The sequence below is a fragment of the Thunnus maccoyii genome, chromosome 14 (assembly GCF_910596095.1).
Source record: "Thunnus maccoyii chromosome 14, fThuMac1.1, whole genome shotgun sequence".
NCBI lineage: Eukaryota > Metazoa > Chordata > Actinopteri > Scombriformes > Scombridae > Thunnus > Thunnus maccoyii.
In genome coordinates, this window is record NC_056546.1 from 22010370 (window position 1) to 22031456 (window position 21087).

Sequence of the window (21087 nt, forward strand, 5' to 3'; positions counted from 1 at the left end):
GATGCTTTAAGATTGAGATTAAGATTTCTTTATTGCCGTTTGACCCATCTTATACAGTAGGAGCAGTGGGCAGCCGCAGCTGGGACCAACTCCAGTTCTTTTTGCCAGTGCCTTAGTCAGGGGCACTGACAGGAGTATTAACCCTAAAATACATGTTTCTGATGGTGGGAGAACATGTAAATTCTGCACAGAAAGGACCTGGGACGGCAGGGGTTAGAACCCAGGACCTTCTTGCTGGTATAGTATAGTTCTAACCACTGAGCCACTGTGATGCACCCAAGCATTAATATTCTCTTGCAGGAAAGCACAGAGAGAGATGAAAGACGTCTTCTTTTTCCAGAACCCTAACCTAAATAAACACATTTTCTACCCTCAGAGATATTTTCCCCCTCATGCTTGCAGTCTTTGTTGCTTGCCGTCTTTGTAGAAGTCCTCATATCCTCGGCGCTCCCTCCCTCTCTCCACCCACCCACCCCCCTCCCGACGCCCACACTCCTCTCCTCCACTCTCATAACTCAGCTGTTACTTGGCAACATGGTCCCAGCTGGACCAGCATCAGCCGCGTTGCCACGGCAACAGAACGCACACATGCAGACACGGTAAACATGTTGGTTTTAAGGAGCCAGCGCTACATGCACATTAAACCCACATGTGTGTTCAGCTCTTACTCGGTGCTACAACATCCATCAAAGAGGAACGCCCAGAGATAATAGAAGAGGGAATGATTGCCAACATAATCTCAGGCACCTGCGGCATCTTTACATCTGTGTTCATGTTAAAAATAGAAAAAAAATAGATTTGAAAAGCTGAACAATTGTGCAACATGATGTGATGGATTGCTGATTTTGCACAGTAAATCCTCACTGGAGAACATCCATCTGGCTGAATTACTCGACGTCTTAATATTTTCTGTTTTCACATCCTTTATGAATCACATCCTGCATTGCCATAAATTCAGCCGAGCTCCCTTCACAGCCTCGAGTGTATGATTCTGGGAAACCAGCCTCTTCTCCATGCTCTGGGTAACACTGCATCTGTCGTCATAGCAACCTGATCCATCATCTGCAGGGGGATCAATTGATTCATTATTGAGTGAGGCGCAGCCCCCTTCTCTGCTTCCAGTTCACGTCTACTTACTCTGCCTTCAAGCATCCATTATTGACGTCTAAGCCTGCCCACTCACTGGGCTGAAGAATAGAGAACTGTCAAGCATTCCTCATAGAAACATCATTCAGATTCTACATTTTCTCAACAGCGTGTTTGTTGACCTGTGTGAAAGGCACAGGACCGCAGCGTGCGGCATGGAGAAAATGTACAAGATGTTCTCTTCATTGTGCCGTTCATCTACTGAGAAATCCTATTTTTTTTAAGGAGAGTAAATACAGATAAGTAACAAAGGTCATTCCCACATGTGGTGGGAATTGTAAAAGAGGTGGAGGAATGAGTATTGGAGGGCGTGAGGGTCTTTGTTGTACAGACAAGATGAATTAGCATCAGCTGAAGCTTAAAAAAAGGGAGGAATAAATGTAACGCGACACACATAGCCTGTTCAAAACACTTATTTCAGGGCATTTATAGCTGCAGGGGAAGACACACTTTGATGATATCCCTCTTTATTGTAGTCCTCCATCGTGTGGCTACACACCTAAGTAGAGCCCAGAGGCGCTGGGATGGGTGTGGAGCTCCAGTTTCTAGTAAGGAAAGCTGAGGGAAGGAAAAAAGGAAGACAAATGTATATTATTGGAAAATGTGTGCTAAATGGATGATGTCAGCTACGGCACTTTGACATTTTAGTGTCATCTCTCAGGGAATTACATCATTAGCCCTCTTTCCTGGCCTTGCTCAATGCTGGGAAACCTCCTAATGGATGTCAACAAGCCGTCCCTCTGGAAGAATGGAGCAGGGAGGAGGGTGGTGGTGCTCTCACTGCGCTTTTCACTGAGCTATATGAGACAGAGAGGCCTCACGCTGAGCATCATCTGGACTAAAAGCCCACAGTGCATTTCTCGCTACAAGATTAACTCAATCTGTGTTGAGTCAAAGTGCAATCATCAGCGAGCACCACTTTCCACCAGTCCCTCGCTGATGACCCTAAATGACCCGATGTGTAAAGACCTCCTCGCAACAGAGTTGTTTGTTAATTATTTCATGCATTTATAATTACAGGAGCACATTGAGCTGGCGGCGGGTGAGTCTCCGCAATGATCGTGCTTCTTTCAATTTGAAAAGATGTCAGTGTTGTTGCCACTGCAGCCGCCTGGAGATCAGATGCTGGCTCCAATAATTGATTCATTAATCATCTACAAGTTCATTAAATTAAAATCAAGTCCAGGAATGCAAGCTTTCTGGGTGAAACTAAAGAATGTATCTGACTCCCCTTCCCTGTAAAATAATTTATAGAGAAACACCTCAAACTACGGATATTTTTTTTATAAAAAAAAGCCTTTTATATGCAAATGAAAGTAGTACTGTGGTTTGAAAGCAAACATAACAAGTCACTCATATTTTAAGCAATACTATCAAACATCACAGTATCTGCAAATAGACTGCAAATAAACATGGAAGAAGATCAAGGCTTTGGTGTAAAATAGGTCAGATGGAGGATATTCATGTTGCTCCATCACAGCTCTGTTGAGTCTCTAAGCAAGACGGAGATACGTTACTGTGAGCTCACATGACACCGCTGAAATAAATCAACAGTGAGGACAAAAATCCGACAAAATGGGTGAGATTAAATCAGTCCAGTCAATTCCATGAAAGAAACAAAACAGATGATAGAATAACAACTGATTTCTTCAGCTATTGCACTCATCATATAATGGTAATGTATTCATGGTGGATCAGCTTGGTCTTGCAGGGGGATTTGGTGCTGAGTGAAAAGCAGGGCTTGAAGGATAGGAAAGAGTGGCGTGGCTCTGCAGCTTAGGTTCACCGAACAATTGCAAGGCTGACCGGTATTTCAAACGGATTGGGGGCAGGAGAAAATCATATTTCCAGAGGAACACAAAGAGTCAGAAGAGAGAGAGAGAGAGAAAAAAAAAGAGCTTCGGTTGTAGCATGAGAGTCAGATGTTGCGTCTGACGTGGCTCTATTCTCCACATCATCCTCTTGAGGACTTTCATTTGAGAGTCAAAGCCCGACTTGTTGTTATTATCTCAGTGACTGTGAGCCTGTAATCTCCCTCCTCAGTTCATTGAGAAAAGCAGATTTGATGTGACAAATCCAGGGCCCCAGATGACAAATAAGTCAAGAATTTGCGGTGATCAGTACCACTCACTTCATGGTGCAGCTTCCTCCTTGACTAGTATCGGGGGAATTCTAATTTCACTCTACTTTCTGCACTTTGCACGTGCTGAGACATGAATTTACATCAAAGCGTGACCCGGAAAGACCCGTGAGTGGTCAGACTCATGACCAGATTGATTTTTCTCTTCCTCTATGATAGCTTTAATGCAGAACATTACAAACTATGCCTTTAATGTATGAAGACTATCACTTTTCATTCATCCTACAAATACAACCAGTGCTTTCTGGCCCTCGTGTCCATATGAAGTTACTGTACTGTCAACACCAAGCATACTCACATCCATATGCAGACTCAAGATGGTTACATAAACAACAGAAATGTAAAATAATTCTGCATGCACAACCTGTCATAAAAATAGTGTGCATGAATGAATAACATTAAACGAGTGGGGCAGAAAAGCTACCCCCCTTATGTGCTCGACTTAGATTCAAATTTAGCTTTTGCGTAGGGAATTGATGAGACACAGAGCTCAAAGCCAAAGTCTTCAAAGACCGTGGTTACACAAGATGCAAGGCGTCAAACCCACTTTGTAGTTCCCGGGTGAACGAGTGGGTTGTAGCTGCCGAGCTACACAGGGTGATACGGCAACAGAGTCCTACGAGCCAAAGAAAAGACGATGAAATACAGAAGTTACACCAAGGTTACATCGTGTGCAAAGGAGAGCAGAAGATCCTATTTTTTTTTTTTTTAGATTTTTGTAGGTGTGGGAGTTGGGGTTGCTCTCTCATGTTTCAAGGTTAAGGTCCCCTTTATCGTTCCCATAAAACATATCAGGTTTGGAAGAAAGGAAAAGAGCTGGGACGCCGAGGGAGACTGAGAAGAGAACGACACAGAGAGAAATAAAGGGGTGATGGTATAACAGTGCAAGCGAGCGGTTTCATCACACTCAAACAGAGGTACGCCGAGGAAGGGGGGCGAAATAAAGCCTCAAAAAGAACATTTCATCCCATGACAGTGTGCAGACTAGTTATAGATGGCTGCTGTCCTGTTCTCCAACTAGACGACTGGTTTCCAGTTTCCAAGCTTTGTTTCTGCTGGGAAATAATTTGCAGCCCCACCAACTCCTGGCCTGTTGCAAGAAAGCATTGCATATTACCGCATTATTATTAATATTGCATTATTAATGGAAGTCAGCAGCAGCAAACTATTTGTCTTGGTGAAACAGAGAGAACAGAACGGAAGTGGAGGATTGCTACATTCTTGCGGAGGCCCCACATTCCCCAGAGCGCCACAGCGGGGTTGTTGTAGCTCGTACAGTTCCTCCTCTGCATCCCTGCGCCCCCCTCCCCTTATCCTCTTCTCCCCAGCTTCCTGTGCAGCAGCATGGCCGCTCAAACCTTCCCTTCCCTTCCATGCTCTGAGCATGGTCAAGCTCCAGCTCCCTCAACCCAGCCGCTCCAAATACATTATTTACACTCTCCTCCCCTCCCTTCAGCTCAGCTCAAAAGAATCAGGGCAGAGAGAAATAACACCACTGTATAACCTCCGACCCCCCCCCCCCCCCCTCACATACACACACACCGCACTGACACACACGCATCGCACACACAAGCTGAACCCTCCCCCTCCTCCTTCATCACAACCACCATCACCCCACCTGCTCGCTCTTCTCTCACTCTGTGGGATGAAAATACAGTGCAGGGCTGGGCTGCGACAATGGGAAACTCTGTGAGGCCCCGGCCCTCCCATTAATCCCCTCTGACATGCCTCCCGAGGGCAGGGATTTGCTACAAGTCAATGCAGGAGACCTACAGTATGCAAAACAAGCCTGTCTGACTCTCTCTCATGATTTTCAAAGCCACTGCGCTGCACTGCCTGTGAGACAGGAAGGCAGATCAGAGAGAGAGAGAGAGAGAGAGAGAGAGAGAGAGAGAGAAAAAAATAACTGTGCACACACACACACACAGTCTGCTTAGTTAACCCTTTCCTCACCCTCCTGCTCAGTGTACGTGTCACTTCCCTGTTTTTGTTTCACATTGCACAGATAATGCTGATGACAGATGACAGGAGGGGAACTGATGCTGAGCGGTTTATACTGTATTTTATTTTTCCTTCCCTCGTTCGGCTCTGCTGTTATGTTCTTTGTCTCCCTTCATGACAAATTCAGCACAGCCTCCAAGACGGGCTTGTTACCAGACCAAAATACAAAAAAAAAAAAAAAAAGAAGAAGAAAAAAAAAAACACCAAACAGGAATTCACAGGTCATGTGATGCACTTACTTCTCTCAGGCGGAGTAGTAGCTATTGAATTTCAACCTTATCAGGGATCTAGTGATGAGGAGATAGGTGGAGGCTGGAGGGAGGGTGGGGGGACAGGATGACATTAGAGAGTGGTGGTGGGTGGTTGGGTGCTGGGGGGGAGGGGGGACGGGTGTCCACACCCTACAGCTCACACTCACAGGGAATGTAAACAAAAGAGCTGAATAGATGGGCTAGGATACACATGGAGGAGGAAGGGCAGCAGAATAAGTTCAATTACCACAGTGAGAGCAGCAGAGAAATGGAAAAACAGATGACAGTAAGGCATTGCCCCACAGAGGAAGAGAAATCCGCCAGGATTTGTAGCCTGCTTTAGATTCACGTGATTGGCTCCACTGCTGCCTTCAACTTCCCCCCTCTCTCTCTTTCTTTTTTTTCCACCCATCCTCAGACCCTTTGAGATGGAAAAATGGGTCATCTGTGTGGAAGTTAATACTCTGAGCACGTACAGTGCTGCTTTATTTTTAGGACGTGCCTTGGAAATTTTTTCTTCTTCTTTCCCCTCACTGGTGAATGACACAGAGAGGCGCTGGGTAATTAATATACTGTGCTGCTGCTGTGCACACAAGTGGCGGTGCAGAAGAGAGCGGCAGTCTGTGTTATAGCTGCTGGCACAGCCTGGACATGTCTCATATTTCTCCCCTAGCCTGCCCTCTCCATGACAACGTATAGTAAGGCTGCACACTCTGGCACCACAGCCATGACATCAGCAACAGGGCACAGACAGTGTGACTCTGAGCATCAGGCAGTGGGATAACATGTTCCAAAACACAAGACGCAGGAGGGCTGGAGGCCTCTGTGGACGCCTCCACCTAACAGTCAGTGATCAGCAAGCTACAGGCAGCAAATATCTCCCTGAGAGGTTACTGCTCAGAGGGAACACACAGAGGATCTCAAAATGTAGACCGGTGCAGCAGAGAGTCTGCTGCTTTGCAGAGCTACGTGAAGCTGCCATAGCAACCGCATACAACAGAGTTATTTCTGGCTGCCTTAAACTCCCAAACACAGCTGCTCCTACATAACCAGACATCTCCACCGGTCAGGTATCCAATCTGTGTATGTATGGCATTTGGTACACAGAGCAGTAATCAAGCTTTGACATTCAAACTCACAAACTGTAATAACACAGCAAAGGTAATTACTGCTGTGGGTAATTTGTTGACAGGATTTCCAGTAATGAGTTGCAGAACTCAACTGATTATAATATTCCCAAAACAACGTTTGACATATGATTGGAATCCATGCAAGCAAATCACAAAGGCAGTCAGACAGCTTTGGTCCGGGAGCTAGCTGCTTATCCTTGGATTTTAATGTTGCCTTCAATAACAGATTATTTCCCGCACCTGTAATGAAGGAACAGGGTGCATCTGTCATTGTGAGCACATTAGGGAAAAAAAAGGATTACAAACTGTTAAAAAATCACCCCTCCCAAGCACATGGTCTCTGTGCTGCAGGCACAGCCATTGTTATTGCTGTCAACTGAGACTGTTGTGCTCTCAGCTCTCTCCATTCAGTTGTCCTTCAGTGGAGCGCCAGAGAAGTGTGCAAGCAGCCTGGAGCAACAGTGCCCCCTACTGCACCAGAAGAGGACGTTTCTTCATTTTCCTTTTTGTTCCACTGACTGGTTCATCAGATATGAAAAGCTGACTCATAACCCATTCATACAGACTCAACTAGAGCAGCAAAGCAATTAAAATAATGATGTTAAATTAAAAGAGTTACACAATCACCTTACTGCTCATTTTATTATTATTTTACTCTGGATTAATAGGCACACAGAGGAGGGCTAATCTTAGATAAAAACAAAAAGAGCACATTTGCTGTGTCATCCTGAAATCAAACAGTGTTTGTCGTTATGTAAAAGCCTGTTTCACACTGGTCTATTTTATGATGGCATGCTTTCAGGCAGCATTGGTCTGGTATCCTTCAGTGACCCCTCAGCTCTCTCCAGCCTGCAGGGGACAGAGTACGTGGCCAGCAGCTGAGTGTTTATTTACAGGAGATGCAGGCCAGTAGTGCACCATGTGGAGGAATCTGAACCTGTTCCTGCCACAGCTCCAGCTTGACCTCCAACACAGTCTGTTATTTTTCTCTTCTGCCTCCCCAAAGGACATATTAACAACGAGTCACTTCTTCTTCTTGCACACACACGGCCAGACTCTGCAGGACCCTGACAGCCCTCTCCTGTCCACCAAATGGCAAAATAGCAGGAGTGCTGAAGAAAAGACTGCAGAGCGAGTGCATGAGTTCATGGAAAATGGAACACTGTCTACCATTTAGTCTTCACTCGACATTTCTGGGCTGCCGTTCAATTTTCATTTTTCATTCCTAATGTAGAAAAACTATTTTCCTCTGCTCTCATTTCCTGGCAACCTCAAGGCCTAGGCTGCTCTAGCCAGAGCCCCTTAGAAAAACAGCTGCAGACAGGGATAAAAATAATTACAGCTCTATTTGTCTTCCAAGAGACACACTTTAAAGCAGACCTACTCCCTTCCCCACGAGCTGCTCCACTTTCGCTCCCCTACACACACAATAAAGCCATTCACAATAAAGACACTGCGGCTCAATGTGCTCACACAAGCTCATATGTTTCACCACGTTGGGTGGAAACAGAAATACTGTACTCTCAAGACAGCAATTGAACCTTGTTCTGGCCTGGCCTGTATTTTATTAACTGGTGTGAAGGATTCACTAACACATTGAAGGTCAATATTCGAGGTTTTTGCAGTTAAATTTAACATGTAGATTTATTGGTGCTTGTGATTAAGCCCCATGAGAATGACTTGCATTATCCTCCATGTTCTTCAACATTTTTCAGGTAATAATCATTTTCTGTGGCATTATTTTTTTGTCTTTTTAATGCTGAGCAATATTTCCTTGATTTTAGTAAAATTACTCCAGCTTTACAATGAGAAAAACTGCCCAGCCTCTATATTTCAAAACCTTAAATGATTCAGATTTTCCTGTGCATTGCTACTGCCATCTACAGGCAAATGGAAACTCAGGAGACTCAAGGTGTGACTTCAAATGTTTTACTGTTGAGATTTTACACACAAAAATATGTCCAGATATACAAGACTGGAATATAAAAATAACATTTAAACAATTTCAGAAAACATGACAATATTCCACAAACAAGTGTCTCAGTGTAGACACCCTCACATTTCACATGTATATCAACTGTGCAGCAATAAGTAAATCATCTACTGTATACTGCTTTTATTTTTTTTATTAAGTACACTTATCAGCAAAGCCCCCAAAACATAACAAATGATGACATTTTAGGGAAATAAATAGGAAAAAAAACAGCTAGAAAACATGAACTCTGGTGTTAACAAGATTAGAAATATGGAATGAGTTTGACATTTCCCAAAAACATAACATGAAAAGGAAGTTCTTTAGCCTCGGGGGCTTGTTGTCATCTGATGTCCAAAGATTTGAGCTCACACAGTCCATCACTCACAACTGCAGTCATACATACCAAACAGTGCACAAAGATCAGTGTCTGAAATCTCTTTACGGAAGAGTAACAGCAGATTTTCATCTCACACTCATTCATTCAACGTCATCTTCTGTTAGAGACTGAGCACTGATGATTCGCTGTAAAAAATAAAAAAAGGGAATAAATCTCTTGTAAGTGATACTACAAACTGTACAGAATTAATTATAGGGTAGCTCAATTTTAAATCTCTGAAGCTGTTCAACATTTCAAACACAGAAAAGTACAATAGCAACCATTTAGCATTCACAATGTCTGCATTTCTGTCTTAGAGGTGAAATAGCCAAGAGCAACTGACGCATGACTCTCAGCTTTGGATGATTCTAAGATTGATCTTGCACCCTTTCTTGTCCCAGAGACCACAAATGTCAACTGGGGGGTTTATTAAAGATGCTCAGAAATAAAAACCACACAATGATGTGTTGATGAGAGATGCTGAAATCCTCACCTGGCTGATGCTGGGCAGTTTGGTGAGTAACATCTGGAAGACTGGAGGCGGCAACGTCTGCTGGAGTACTTGAAGCAGCTGTTGAGGTTGGCCGCACACTGCAATCGCATTGGTCAAGTGGTCCACGCCCTTCTCAAATTCACCTGTTAGGATTAGGAAAAAAGTTAGTGCAAATTGGACCAAAAATAATATCTAGAATTGGAAACCACACAGTAGATTAGTTGTAGAGACTACAGTATGTAGTACTTGCCGGCAGCAAACTTAAAGAAATGACAATGTAGTTTCATTAAACAGTCTCTCCAGGAAATAGTGATTTTGCTAAATTACAGCAACTTTTTCGCATGAAATTGCCAAATCAACAGACCACTTGTGTTTTGGACCAATTGTTGCATTTCGTGTCATGGTAACTTGTGTCATCGCAGCAGACAAATTTTTTGAAATTAGGCCAAATTTCACCTGCCAACCAAAGTGACAGCCATAGACCGAGCAAAACAATTCCCAAATGTTCCTAAATGAGGTTTGCATTCAGTTAGTCAGAAGAATACAAGCTGATGTTGTTCATATAGCAAAGATGGACATAAATCTACCTCAAACATAAAATGGGCACTTGGGAAATGAGACTATATTTTTATGTTAAAGGTTTTATTTTAATGGCAATAATGACTGGTTTTAGTGGGTGCTAATGTTGAGGTGGAAGTGTATTTGATAAAGTACAGTATTTTTATATAAATGTGAGCCCATGGTTCTCATGTTCAGTAAATAAATTTAAAAAAAGAAACACTTGAATATAGTTGTTTCTGAGATATGCAGTATGCTTTTTATCAAAGAAGTTTTTACATGTGACTCTTCATTGGTAGCAGTCTGAAGAATAATCACATTATTTTCCTTTGCTTGCAATTTTTCCCAATTTCCGCAATCGTACCGCAATAAGCACATAAAACAAACGAAATTTTTGAGGAAGTCGCTGCAAAACCAAGTATTTTGGCTGCAATAGTCACAAAACAAGTGCGAAATCCTGGGAGGATTTAAGTGCTTAAGTACACAATGTACAGTACAGTTTGTATTACTGTATGATTGACAATTATTATTAGTGGCTAAAGCCTCAGCTTCTCCTGTATTATGTTAAGTTTCTACCACAACACAGGAGAACTTGTATCCTGTGGGTGATTTAATAGACGTGTAAACTCACCTTGTGACAGCAGCTCCTCGCCCAGCTGGATTTCCTCCAAAAAGAATTTCTGAACTGCTTCCGCGTCCTTCAAGTCAGGGAGCTTCAAAGTCGACATAGAAAGGGTTTAGAAACGCATACTTTGGTCCCCGATAGAAGACAAATAATCTGTAATTCAAATGTCCCATGTGTCCTACCCTTGTCAGTCCAGACTTCTCATTAGAAACGTTTTTCTTTCTCCTACCTGTGAGACAAAGCTGACTTTAAACAGCTGTAATGTAAAGTTAACTAATTACGCAGCAGACACACGTGTGGCAGCTAACAGTTAGCCGTTAGCTACAACATGCTTCCTCTCCGCGAGTTATTTATGCTGCGCAACAGCGCAGTTAATAAAAACATAAGTTGGAGTAAATATTAATACTATCCACGCTCAGAGTAAGTTAAATGAAAAGCTATAATATATTTCTATTAAGATGCTACATGGAGGCTAAGCTAACATGCTCCCGGTGCTCAGTTGTGTCAGCTACCTCTGCTCCCTGCAGTTCAAACACTTACGTTCACGTAGCTTTTTCTTGAAGTCAGGGTCACTCCGTCGTTTTCTGTCAAAATAAATACAGTATGCGATAAAAAGGGCCCCACACACCCCTGCGACTATAGCGCTCGTCTTACCGCTCATCATGACTACAGCTACTCATGGGTAAATGCTAGGTTGGATAAACCGGAGGGACGAACTATCGCGACGTAAGGGTTAAAGTCAATGTTGTGGTTACACTCTCGCGTGAGTTTCATCTCTCCGGCTCATCCAATCTAGCGCCAACCCTACTCATGAGCTTTTTATCTAACGTTACAGTTAGGATGTTTTTCTTTTGTTTTTATTGACAAAAAGTTAGTTAGTTGTTTGTCAAAAGGGTACAAATAAGATCTATATATAAAAATTGAACACAGTACAAGTTGTTAGTTTTAATTGTTTTTTGTTTTAGAGTGTTGAATTGAATAAATGTAGTGTTTTAAGTCTTTGCTAAAGACAATAAAGTATGGTGTCTTACCTGTAAATTTACATTTATGGATATGGAATTTGGCCATTATTATAATAAGATTCATCATGTAAACATGAGTGTTACTCTACTCATGAGCTGAAGTTGGCACGCTGCTGAAGAAGTGCGTCATTACCACAGGCGTACCGTCGACGTTACAAACTAAAGCATTTTTTTATTTTACTTTATTTTATTGAGAAATATTAGTCGATGAATGCGTTATAAGAAAAGTTTAAAAAGTTACAAACTGCTTTTATTTATTTACTTATTTCTTTAAAAAGTACTTATTTATTGTCCTCAGTTTTCTTATTTCTGTTGTTTTTTTTTTCGTTTTTTTTTTAAACATATGGTTCTATTTTTTTTAATCCTGTGCCTTGTTTGTTGTTGTATCTCCTTCATGGATTTGTTTCTTTTGTGCAATGGTTTTCCTCAATTTGTGTATTATTTGTGTGTGTTTTCTATTTCAATATTCAGTCAATAAAGCTGGAGAAGAAAAAAAACACAAAAAATGTTACAAGCTGCTGAAATAGGTAAATTATAGTAAATTTTTTCTTCTTTTGACAAGAGAAAATGACCAAATATATGTGAATATGCCCCCCACTCTCCTCTGAGAAAATGTCAAAGAAATTCAACATGAGCTAAAAGCTAAATACTGTAAGTTAAAGTAAGCTTAACTGCTGGTGATTCAATATACTGTAACCTATAAAAACAATGAAAATTAAGTAAAAGTTTAGAGTATAATAAACTAGTAATAATCAAGTTAAATAGAAATAACTGTACTTGAGTTAATGTACTTGTTACTTAACGTTACTTTCCACCACTGACAGCAGCAGACACACTGGGTACTTCACAAACTATGGCATTTATTTCAAACAGAGGCTTCTGCTTTGCTTACATTTTTACAATAAATTACACAATGACCATCATCAGATGAGCCTAATAAATACTATTGAGCATTTTTCAATAAGCTCCATTACTTTCTGTTAATCTATAATCCAGACCATTTTCCATATACAGGTTCACACAGCTTTAGCCTCAGGCCATGTACAGGTTGGAAAACAGTTCAGCCGCATCCAAAACCACCATTCTTCTCTTAAAAGCACAAGCTATAGAAAACAAAACAGAATACAAACTAAAGCAAAACATGAAATTAAAAAAAGGAAAAGGAAACAAATTAACTAGTGAAACTTATGAAAGAGGCAGAACAGAACATAAATGAACCCAAGTAACTCCGTCCCTACAAGAGAACAAGAATGAGGACAAAGGCGGGAGAACAAACATGCTGTAACCCTCAATATTTACACTCAAACTACAGTTAAAACCGTAAAACTGTCTGTACAGAAAAGTACATGTTATTAACAGTGCAAGATATTAAATAGCTTGACTCAAAACACTTCTCAATATACAAATGTATAACAAAAGCATACAATTACATACAAGTGCCAAACAAAACGTAACTTCAGGTTATCATACAGTAGGGGGTCTATACAAAGGAAACACTGGAGATGTCTTCAGAAATGTATACACATACGTCACTTTATGATATAAATGCACATTTACAATATCTTTACCTCTATTCTGGCCATAGTACATGAGACAGAACCAAACATTATTTGGTAAGGATGAGTATGAGAGGAAGACTGTTTAAAACAGATGATGAGACAGCTGGCATGTCATTATTGATCATACATAAAATTAGAAGGATGCCAAAAAGGTAAGCTTTGCTTTATTCAATGAAAGCAAAGTATGCTTAATTAAATAACTTCATGTTGTTTGAAACACTGCAAATGTGGGATTCAGCTTCATTCATGAGTTCTGCAGTACAGAGTACATGCTGTAAATACCTCCTATGGCTGCTTTCAAGTGAACTTGATCCAGTTTTAGATGTGCATCGTCAAATCTTCAGAAGACGATAGGACTGGGGGGGTGGGGATTCATGAGCAATGAGGGGGGAGGAGGGGGACTGAGGGGATTCAATGAGCAATGGAGAACAAAAAAAGCTGATGGGCTTTTAAAAGGCTGATGAACTGAAGTAATGTGACCACTGCATTCACCATCATTGCACGTTTTATACTGCCAAACGTAACAGTTATATCCAAGCTGGATGAGTATTCAGTAGTAGATTACAGGTGATCCAGTATAGGAGTTCTGCTTTATCGTTTACAATTCTTAAATATTACCATTTGCTGATAAAAACCATCATTATCCATCATACACAGCCCTTCACTGCCTGCTCACTCGTACAGCATTCTTCAGTCTTTTGTAAGGGACACATTATTCCAGGCGACCCTCTGATTTGAGAAGAGGATCAGAAAAAAAAATTGCTGTCCTTTCTCAAAGTGCCCCATGGAAAAAGAACAAAAAGGCACTACAGTATCATTCCATATCCATCCACTGTGTCTGCCAGTGGACCTATGATGGTCTGAAACCCTATCCATCTCCACCTAAGATGGGTGACAATTAAAGGAAAAACCAACATAAAGGGTCTTAGTAAGGTGTTGGGCCACAACATGCTGCCAGAACAGCTTCAATGCACCTTAGCATTGATTCTACAAGTCTCTGAACTCTACTGGAGGGATGAACATCGTTCTTCCAAAAGATATTCCCTCATCTGGTGTTTTGATGATGGTGGTGGAGAGCGCTGTCTAACATGTTTTCATACTCATCAGACCATTCAGTGACCCCTCGTGCCCTATGGATGGGGGCATTGTCATCCTAGTAGAGACCACTCCCATCAGGATAGAAATGTTTCATCATTGGATAAAAGTGATGACTCAGAACAACTTTGTATTGATTTGCAGTGACCCCTCCCTCTAGGGGGACAAACCATGCCAGCAAGATGCCGCCCACAGCACAAAAGAAAGCAACCGGATCCCCTCACTGTAGGGGTCAAGCATTCAGGCCTGTACTGTTCTCTTGGCCTACGCTACACATGCACTCATCCACTTGTTGAGAATATGGTGAAGGATGACTCATCCGACCATATCTCTTTTTCCACATCTCTGTAGACCAGTGCCTACGGTTTTGCACTACTGAACTCTCCAATGTGCAATAATCTTTGTAATGAGAGGTTTATGCACTGCAACCCTACTATAACATCTCTCTATGTGTAATTGTCGACGGACTGTTCTTGCTGACACAGTCTGATCACGTCCTGCATTGACATTCTCAGTCACCTGAGGAAGAGTTGCTCTTCTGTTTTTCCTTACATATCGCACTAATGCACAAGCATCATGGTCATCAAATGTGCGCTGTCAACCACAATTTCCAACCCTATTTACTGATGTCTTTCCCATTGATCTAAATGCTGATGTAAGTTTAGTCACTGTTCCTATTCAAACACTAGCCAGCTGAGCAGTCTTTGTGACTAAAGCTCCTGCCATCCGAGCCCCAGCAATGAACTCTCTTTCAAAGTCACTTAGATCTTTTCCTCTTGCCATCTTGATACAAATTCAGAATCAACTGGGCCTGCTCAGCATTTTCATACATGTCACAGAACATGATTGGATGTTAAGTGCTCAATTGTACCATGCAGTGCCCTTGTGTGGAAGCGTCTGCATCCGTTATGTTTCTCCACTCATTTTTTAAGGTTTTTCCTTTAATTTGTCACCCGTCTTGTACATGACTCAATGCAAACATGTACAGGGAGCATTGTCAACCACTTGAGGTTTAGCCACACGAAGGCCTTTTCAATGAGGGTGGACAAAGAACGTGGCAGAGTTATACATTTAGTACGCCCTTAATGCCAATGTGGCAGTGTTCCTCTGAATTCCCCATAATAAAATGGCAAGCACAGGCTGTACCATGTTGAGCTACGAGGACAGAGCACAGAGGGGTCTTGGCTGGAAATCATCCCTTACCGATACAATTTTATCAAATGGAAACAATTATTGCTTGCAAAAACAATTCTTATAAATGTTCAATTAAGGAGAGCGCATAAGACAATTTTGTATTTTTTTTTTTTTTTTTTTGACAAATTTCATCCCCGTACACAATCTTCATAAAAGTGCACTTAAGTGCCATTAGCTTGCCAAGGAAACAGTTGTCAATAGAAAATAGTGCTTGTTTCTTGTTGTTGTTTTTTGTCTCTGGTCTGGTTTTTGTGCCCCAGTAGTTACAGTATGTAGGTTGACTTGTCCGTCCTGTTGGAAGGGAATGGGGGCGTTGACCCCAGGGTGCTGGTTAAGTGCTAAGTGCGGTGGCTCCTCGCTGGTACGTCCTGTCACCTGCACTCCACTGATACCCCAGAGTTCTGTGAAGAGGAGGATGAGGATGACACAGGCGGGTCAGCCAGTGTCAGCATGACTGCCGCTGTCAATGAGCTTGAGGACGGTGAGGAGGAGGACGAGGAGGAGGAGGAAGCAGCCACCGTGCCTGCGGAACAGAAGCAGCATTTGGTTAAATTTAGTTTTAAAGCATATAGAGGTAGAGACAACTCAGTGCTGCTGAGATCACAGTTTGACTCACTTTCCCGTTCTTTCTTCTTCATGCGTTTCCGTCGTCTGTCAATAGAGGCCACCTCAGACTTGAGGGAGAGGTAGTGGTTCCTGATGTCCTGCAGCTTCTCCTGAAGAAACGAGATCCTCTCCAGACTGCTCATCTTCTCTAGGTCAGCTATGGGAACATTACAAGAAGGTTTGAACCTTAGGTCACAAGGGTATAGACACAGACACATACTGTTGACATAAACACACATAAACTTTAGATGTAACAAAAATAATATGGCAACAAATAGAATGAAAAAAAGTTGAAAAATTAAAGGATAAGTTCACCCAAATCCAAAAAAGGAGAAAAAATATTTAAAAGGAAAAGAAAAAGTCACATTGTTTTATTTTCTGTGTACGACAACATATTGGTTGTCCATGTGACGCTTACACATCTGGAAGCTCCACTTATAGACACGTGGTGATCTTCCATGGTTTTCTCGGTGTTGGGTGTGGTCAGCGTCACCCTGCTTGTGGTACTTATGGCTCGAAGGGGGAGATCGTCCGCGACACTTGGGCGAGCTGGCAGCTTTCACGTCGGATGCGTTGTTCTTAGAGGCAGATGATTTGGCAGTGCCCTCAACAACAGACTGGTCCTCACTGTCACTGCTGTTGGCTGGAGGAGAGAAGCAGACAGCGATTAAAAAAAAGAAGTGGACAATGATCGGCAAAATCTCACTTCCTCTTTCACCTGTATTCTATAACATGATGTTAGGAAACTAGTAAATATGAAATAGTAATCCTACAGGCCAGCAGAACATTAGCAATTCCAACTTCAGCTCTCCTCACCTGTTTTCCTATTCTTTTTGGGAGGCACACCAAGGCTCTTGCGGTTTGGCTTGTGTTTCTTTGAGGCTCCACCTGTCTGTGATTCTTTCTGCCGCTTCTGACTCACAGACGCTGGAAAGAAAATGTGAGGAGTTGGTGAGGGAATAAGCAGACTGTGAAATGAGTTGTCAGCTTATATTTCTTTAGTATTCAATCCTGAAGAAAAACAATGAATTCTGTCAATGAAAAATACACTCATTAAAGAATATTTGCTGTTTGTACCTTTGGACTTCTGCTCACTCTCCTGTTGGCTGCTGCTGCTCAGCTCTAGGCTGCAGTTGCTGCTGCTGTTGCAGGAGAGAGTGGCGTCAAACACCTTTGAGGGGGAACCTGCCCCTTCATCCTGAGGAAGGTCTTGCAGTTCCCCACCCAGACTCTCCACCTCCACCGTGCTGCTGTCCGTCTCACTGCGCCCACCTGCCACTTCCTCCTGTATGGGTCCTGGTGGAAGGGCGGCAGAAGCAGGCTCTGAAGGTAAGGCGGGGGGTATGGACGGTGGAGAGGAGGAAGGCTGAGGCTGGCCAGAGTCTTCCGCTGTACTGCCTCCACCTGAGGGGGACTCTGGTGTAGTAGGTGGTGTGTTGAGTACAGAGTTACTGCCACTGCTGGGGAACTCCTGTAGTTTGTCGTTTTCCATCTGCTCCTCTGAGGCTTCGTCCTCAGGTCCAGCATCCTGTTCGACACTTGGCTCCTCCAGGCATGAGGGCACAGGTGGAGGTGGAGAATTGGCAGCTTCTGTGTCTGAGTCAGAGAATAACTCTTTCAGAGTCTTCTTGGGCCACTGCGCCTGGATGCTGGACCACACATCCTTCTGGCCTTTAGAGCGGACAGCAGGCCTTTCCTCTGCATTCCCGGGTGTCTTGGCCCTCTTCTCGGGTATCTCCCAGAACGCAGCTTGTCTACCACTTTTGTTCTTCTCCTTCATCCCGTTGTACTTCTTGGAAGGGGAACCTTTGGTTTTCGGGCGGCTTCGTTCACTCTCCTCAGGTTGAGGTTCAGCAAGTGCTGCCCCCTCATCGTCTGAACTGCTGCTAGATGAGGCCCCCCTCTCCTCCGCAGGACCAGCGCCCCTCTCCTCCAGCTTCCTGGGAGAGCCTCCAGGTAGCCAGTCTGCACTCCTCGTGTTCCTGGTCTTAGCTTTGGATTGGCCTTTCGGTGTCCTCTCTGCTGCACCGTCAGATTTCCTCTTCCTGGTGCTCGCCTCTCCCTCTAACTCTGGCTGGCTTCTGCGTTTGCCCACGTCAGCGCTCTCTGCACTGACTAAATCCTGGTTCTTCCCTGAGACTGGAGAAGGTTTGGATGCTTCAGGAGGGGTCCCACTCTCCCAGCGCTCTGATGGTTGTGGAGGCTCTGGCGGGCCCTTCCTATCTCTACAACCAGGGCGGTCCTCTTCATTATGCTCTCCCTCGTCCTCATGCTCACTTTCGTCTGTGGATATCTCAGAGGCTGAGGCAAACAAGAGAGAAGTGTTAGTTTCAGCAGGAAGACAACGGAGGCATAAACAATCAGCCAGGTCAGAGTGAAACAGTCCTTATCTGCTGTAAGTGTTAATGAGGACTACAGGCTTATGAGTGTTGCTACCTTGCAGGCCATTGAGGATAGAAGTAATTTCTATAGACTTGACTGGAGACTGCTGCTGAGTCCCTTTGTCCTCACCCTCGTCCATCTTGGAAAAGACATCCTGACTCAGGCCACATTTGGAGCGTGGGACACGGTTAGTGTTGGGCGAAGGGCCGAGGACTTCTCTGTCATTGAGCCTCTCCAACCTGTCTCGCTCCCTCTCAGCTTTGTTCTGTCAGAATTGAACACAGTCAGTGATTCCACTTCATCATATCAAACCAGGTTTAAGCTGAAAAGTTGCAACTCTCCACAAATTCGTACCTTTATTTTTTTGCGGTGCTTTATTTTTGGTACATTCTTATTGGCGGGGCGAACAATCTTGTCTGCTTTGATCCATTCATCATATCTAAAATCAAGTACAAAGACAAGAGACAATTTCATCATTCAGATCTTAGAGGGGAGCTCAAAATAAATATTCTCTCACACCACCCATCACACAGACACCTCTACTGTCTGACCCCAACATGTTGCTGTGACACAATAAGCCTCAACAGCAAAGGAAGAAATCCCATGGTGTTATGTGGAAAAGACAAACCTTTACGATGAAAGAAAGAAACAATATTAACACCGACCACCACACAAATCATATTCAACAGAGTTCCAACAGTACCAAGGGTGCTACTTGGGTCATATGAGGAAAATGAAAAGTTTCACGACATCACACACGACAAGACACAATGCAGAGAAACATCCCGCTGTCTTTTATAGAGTGCTAGAGGACCACACAACAACATTGAGACAATGAAATGCTGATTTCACTAGTTAACCTCTGTGTCATGGTACCCTAACACTCTACGTAACACTGCATTAACCCTGACCCGCTGGGGAGGGGGGAGAGGGTTGAGAGGTAGAGGTGAGTGTAGCAGCACTTTAGTTGGCCTTTCAGAGATCAGGGTAGCTCACATGAATATATCGTATTAGATTGTTAAACCAAAACCACTGCTTGGCAAATTCTAGAGTAAAATTGATTGAAAAATTCAGCCTGTCTGTGGATTTTTGTTGAGAGACAGACAGCTGGGGGACAGACAGACAGGGGATTCAGTCAAAACTGAGTAAGGGAAGCTGAGGAATGATCCACATCAACCCAATACCCAATTCTGTTTCTGCCACTAGATGGCCCAGTGTTCTCCATAATCAGAGTACTGACCATGGGACTGGAGCAGATGAAGCAGAATTGTGAGGAAGGGATGTATCTGTTACTGCTGCGGGGATACCCATGTAGTGGTGATCCCCTGAACTGAATTGAAGGTTAAAAGATGTCTTTTTTTTTTTTTTCTTTTTTTTTTTCTTTTTAGGGTGAATATAGACGTTAGGTGATTCTCCCCAGGTCCTGTCTTACCTGACGTTCCAGCCACAGTAGTGCACCAGGTAGAGCACCTCTCCCCCCTCCACGTCTGCCTCTTTCACAGTGGCCTCGTACGTCTTCAGATTGCGGCCTCGCCCATACCTCACCTGCACCTTCATCCCCGGGGGGTAACACTCAAACTCCTCCCCTTCCTCCCCCTCCTGACTGCTGTCATCCCTGCAAGAAAAACAGTTCAGCACTTCCTGGCCCTAGGCTGCCCCATTGAACACCACAGAGCCCCACCCCACACCCGCCCACCTCACTGCCTGCTGCTAAGAAGCCAGTTTTTCTAATATATTTCTCCACACCCTTACCTGCTCTGTCTCATTACAAAAATAAGCCCGTAACTACAAAGACAGATTTCCCATCTCAAATTTTATCCAGTAGGATGATCTCATAAACTTCCCATTTTTGTCCTCCCCTAACTCTAGTCCAGTGTAACCTACAGCAAACTGCAGTATAAACAACTGAATCATTTACAGTAAGCCTTTCACAGAACAGTACATGGAGTGTTTTCAGCAAATAAAACATCATTCTTTCATGGCAAAATCAATCATCTTGCATGGGAAATAAGACTACTGTTAGGCTATCTAGCCCTACATCCACACACGACACACTTGGGGCTCTCATTCACACACACAGAGTAAGAAACAAAACAGCCACAAGGAGGAGCTAGTGGGAAACAGTCAGGAGATGTCGAAGCTGGAGGGTACACGGGCGGTGCAGGAGTGCCAGTAAGTGGTTTAGGCGCAGGGGCCGCAGGGGCCACAGGGGCAGGTTAGCACGGCAAAGCACGACTTGGCAGGCAGCGCAGCAACTTAAAGCGAAACTACAGCGTTGAGAGGAAGCCACACGACTGCAATATCCAATTTGGTCCGCTGCCACAAAGAAGGGCTACAACACAGTGTTCCTTACAATCCCTCTCATACAGATGGCTAAGAGCCTGCTTTCTGCTGCTGAAAGCTAATTTTCAACAAGCCACAATAAAGAAGATGCACTTGTTTGTGCAGCAGTCCAAGTGCGACCACTGCGGAAACTGTTACCACTCCAAGACTGGGGACACAGTAGACCTCAAATGCCAACTGATTTTAAAAAC

At 43.4% G+C, this 21087-nt stretch overlaps 2 protein-coding genes and 1 non-coding gene across 5 annotated transcripts in view; all 3 read right to left on the reverse strand.

Annotated features, from left to right (window-relative positions):
• Nucleotides 1–8776: 8776 nt before the first annotated feature.
• Nucleotides 8777–11432, reverse strand: tomm20a (translocase of outer mitochondrial membrane 20). The gene is made up of 5 exons (XM_042433542.1): nt 11236–11432; nt 10878–10924; nt 10702–10783; nt 9513–9655; nt 8777–9165 (listed from the first exon to the last, which is right to left on the reverse strand). The coding sequence occupies exons 1-5, from the start codon at nt 11357–11359 to the stop codon at nt 9121–9123; spliced, it is 441 nt and encodes a 146-aa protein (XP_042289476.1). The 5' UTR covers nt 11360–11432; the 3' UTR covers nt 8777–9120.
• Nucleotides 9326–9460, reverse strand: LOC121912283. Its single transcript, XR_006100048.1, has one exon. It is a non-coding gene; the product is annotated as a small nucleolar RNA SNORA14 (small nucleolar RNA).
• A 3043-nt stretch (nt 11433–14475) lies between the features above and the next one.
• Nucleotides 14476–21087, reverse strand: part of arid4b (AT-rich interaction domain 4B) — a 40280-nt gene continuing 33668 nt past the window's right edge. Inside the window, exons 17-24 of one of the 3 annotated variants that reach the window (XM_042432841.1) lie at nt 19986–20168; nt 18908–18992; nt 18683–18818; nt 17249–18472; nt 16988–17098; nt 16590–16814; nt 16182–16328; nt 14476–16088 (exon numbers count right to left, since the gene is read on the reverse strand). In XM_042432841.1, coding sequence (XP_042288775.1) covers nt 15937–16088; nt 16182–16328; nt 16590–16814; nt 16988–17098; nt 17249–18472; nt 18683–18818; nt 18908–18992; nt 19986–20168 — 2263 coding nt within the window. In that variant the 3' untranslated portion in view covers nt 14476–15936. Of the gene's footprint in view, nt 16089–16181; nt 16329–16589; nt 16815–16987; nt 17099–17248; nt 18473–18607; nt 18819–18907; nt 18993–19985; nt 20169–21087 lie in introns of all 3 variants that reach the window. The other 2 variants (XM_042432843.1, XM_042432842.1) reach the window with 2 other exon arrangements.

Excerpts from the sequence above, each read along its gene's own strand:
- tomm20a (XM_042433542.1), bottom strand. The coding sequence starts at position 11,359 with ATGATGAGCGGTAAGACGAGCGCTATAGTCGCAGGGGTGTGTGGGGCC. Across the intron at positions 10,925-11,235 it reads CAAGAAAAAGCTACGTGAAC|GTAGGAGAAAGAAAAACGTT; the intron begins GTAAGTGTTTGA and ends TTTGTCTCACAG. Across the intron at positions 9,166-9,512 it reads AACTGCCCAGCATCAGCCAG|CGAATCATCAGTGCTCAGTC; the intron begins GTGAGGATTTCA and ends TATTTTTTACAG.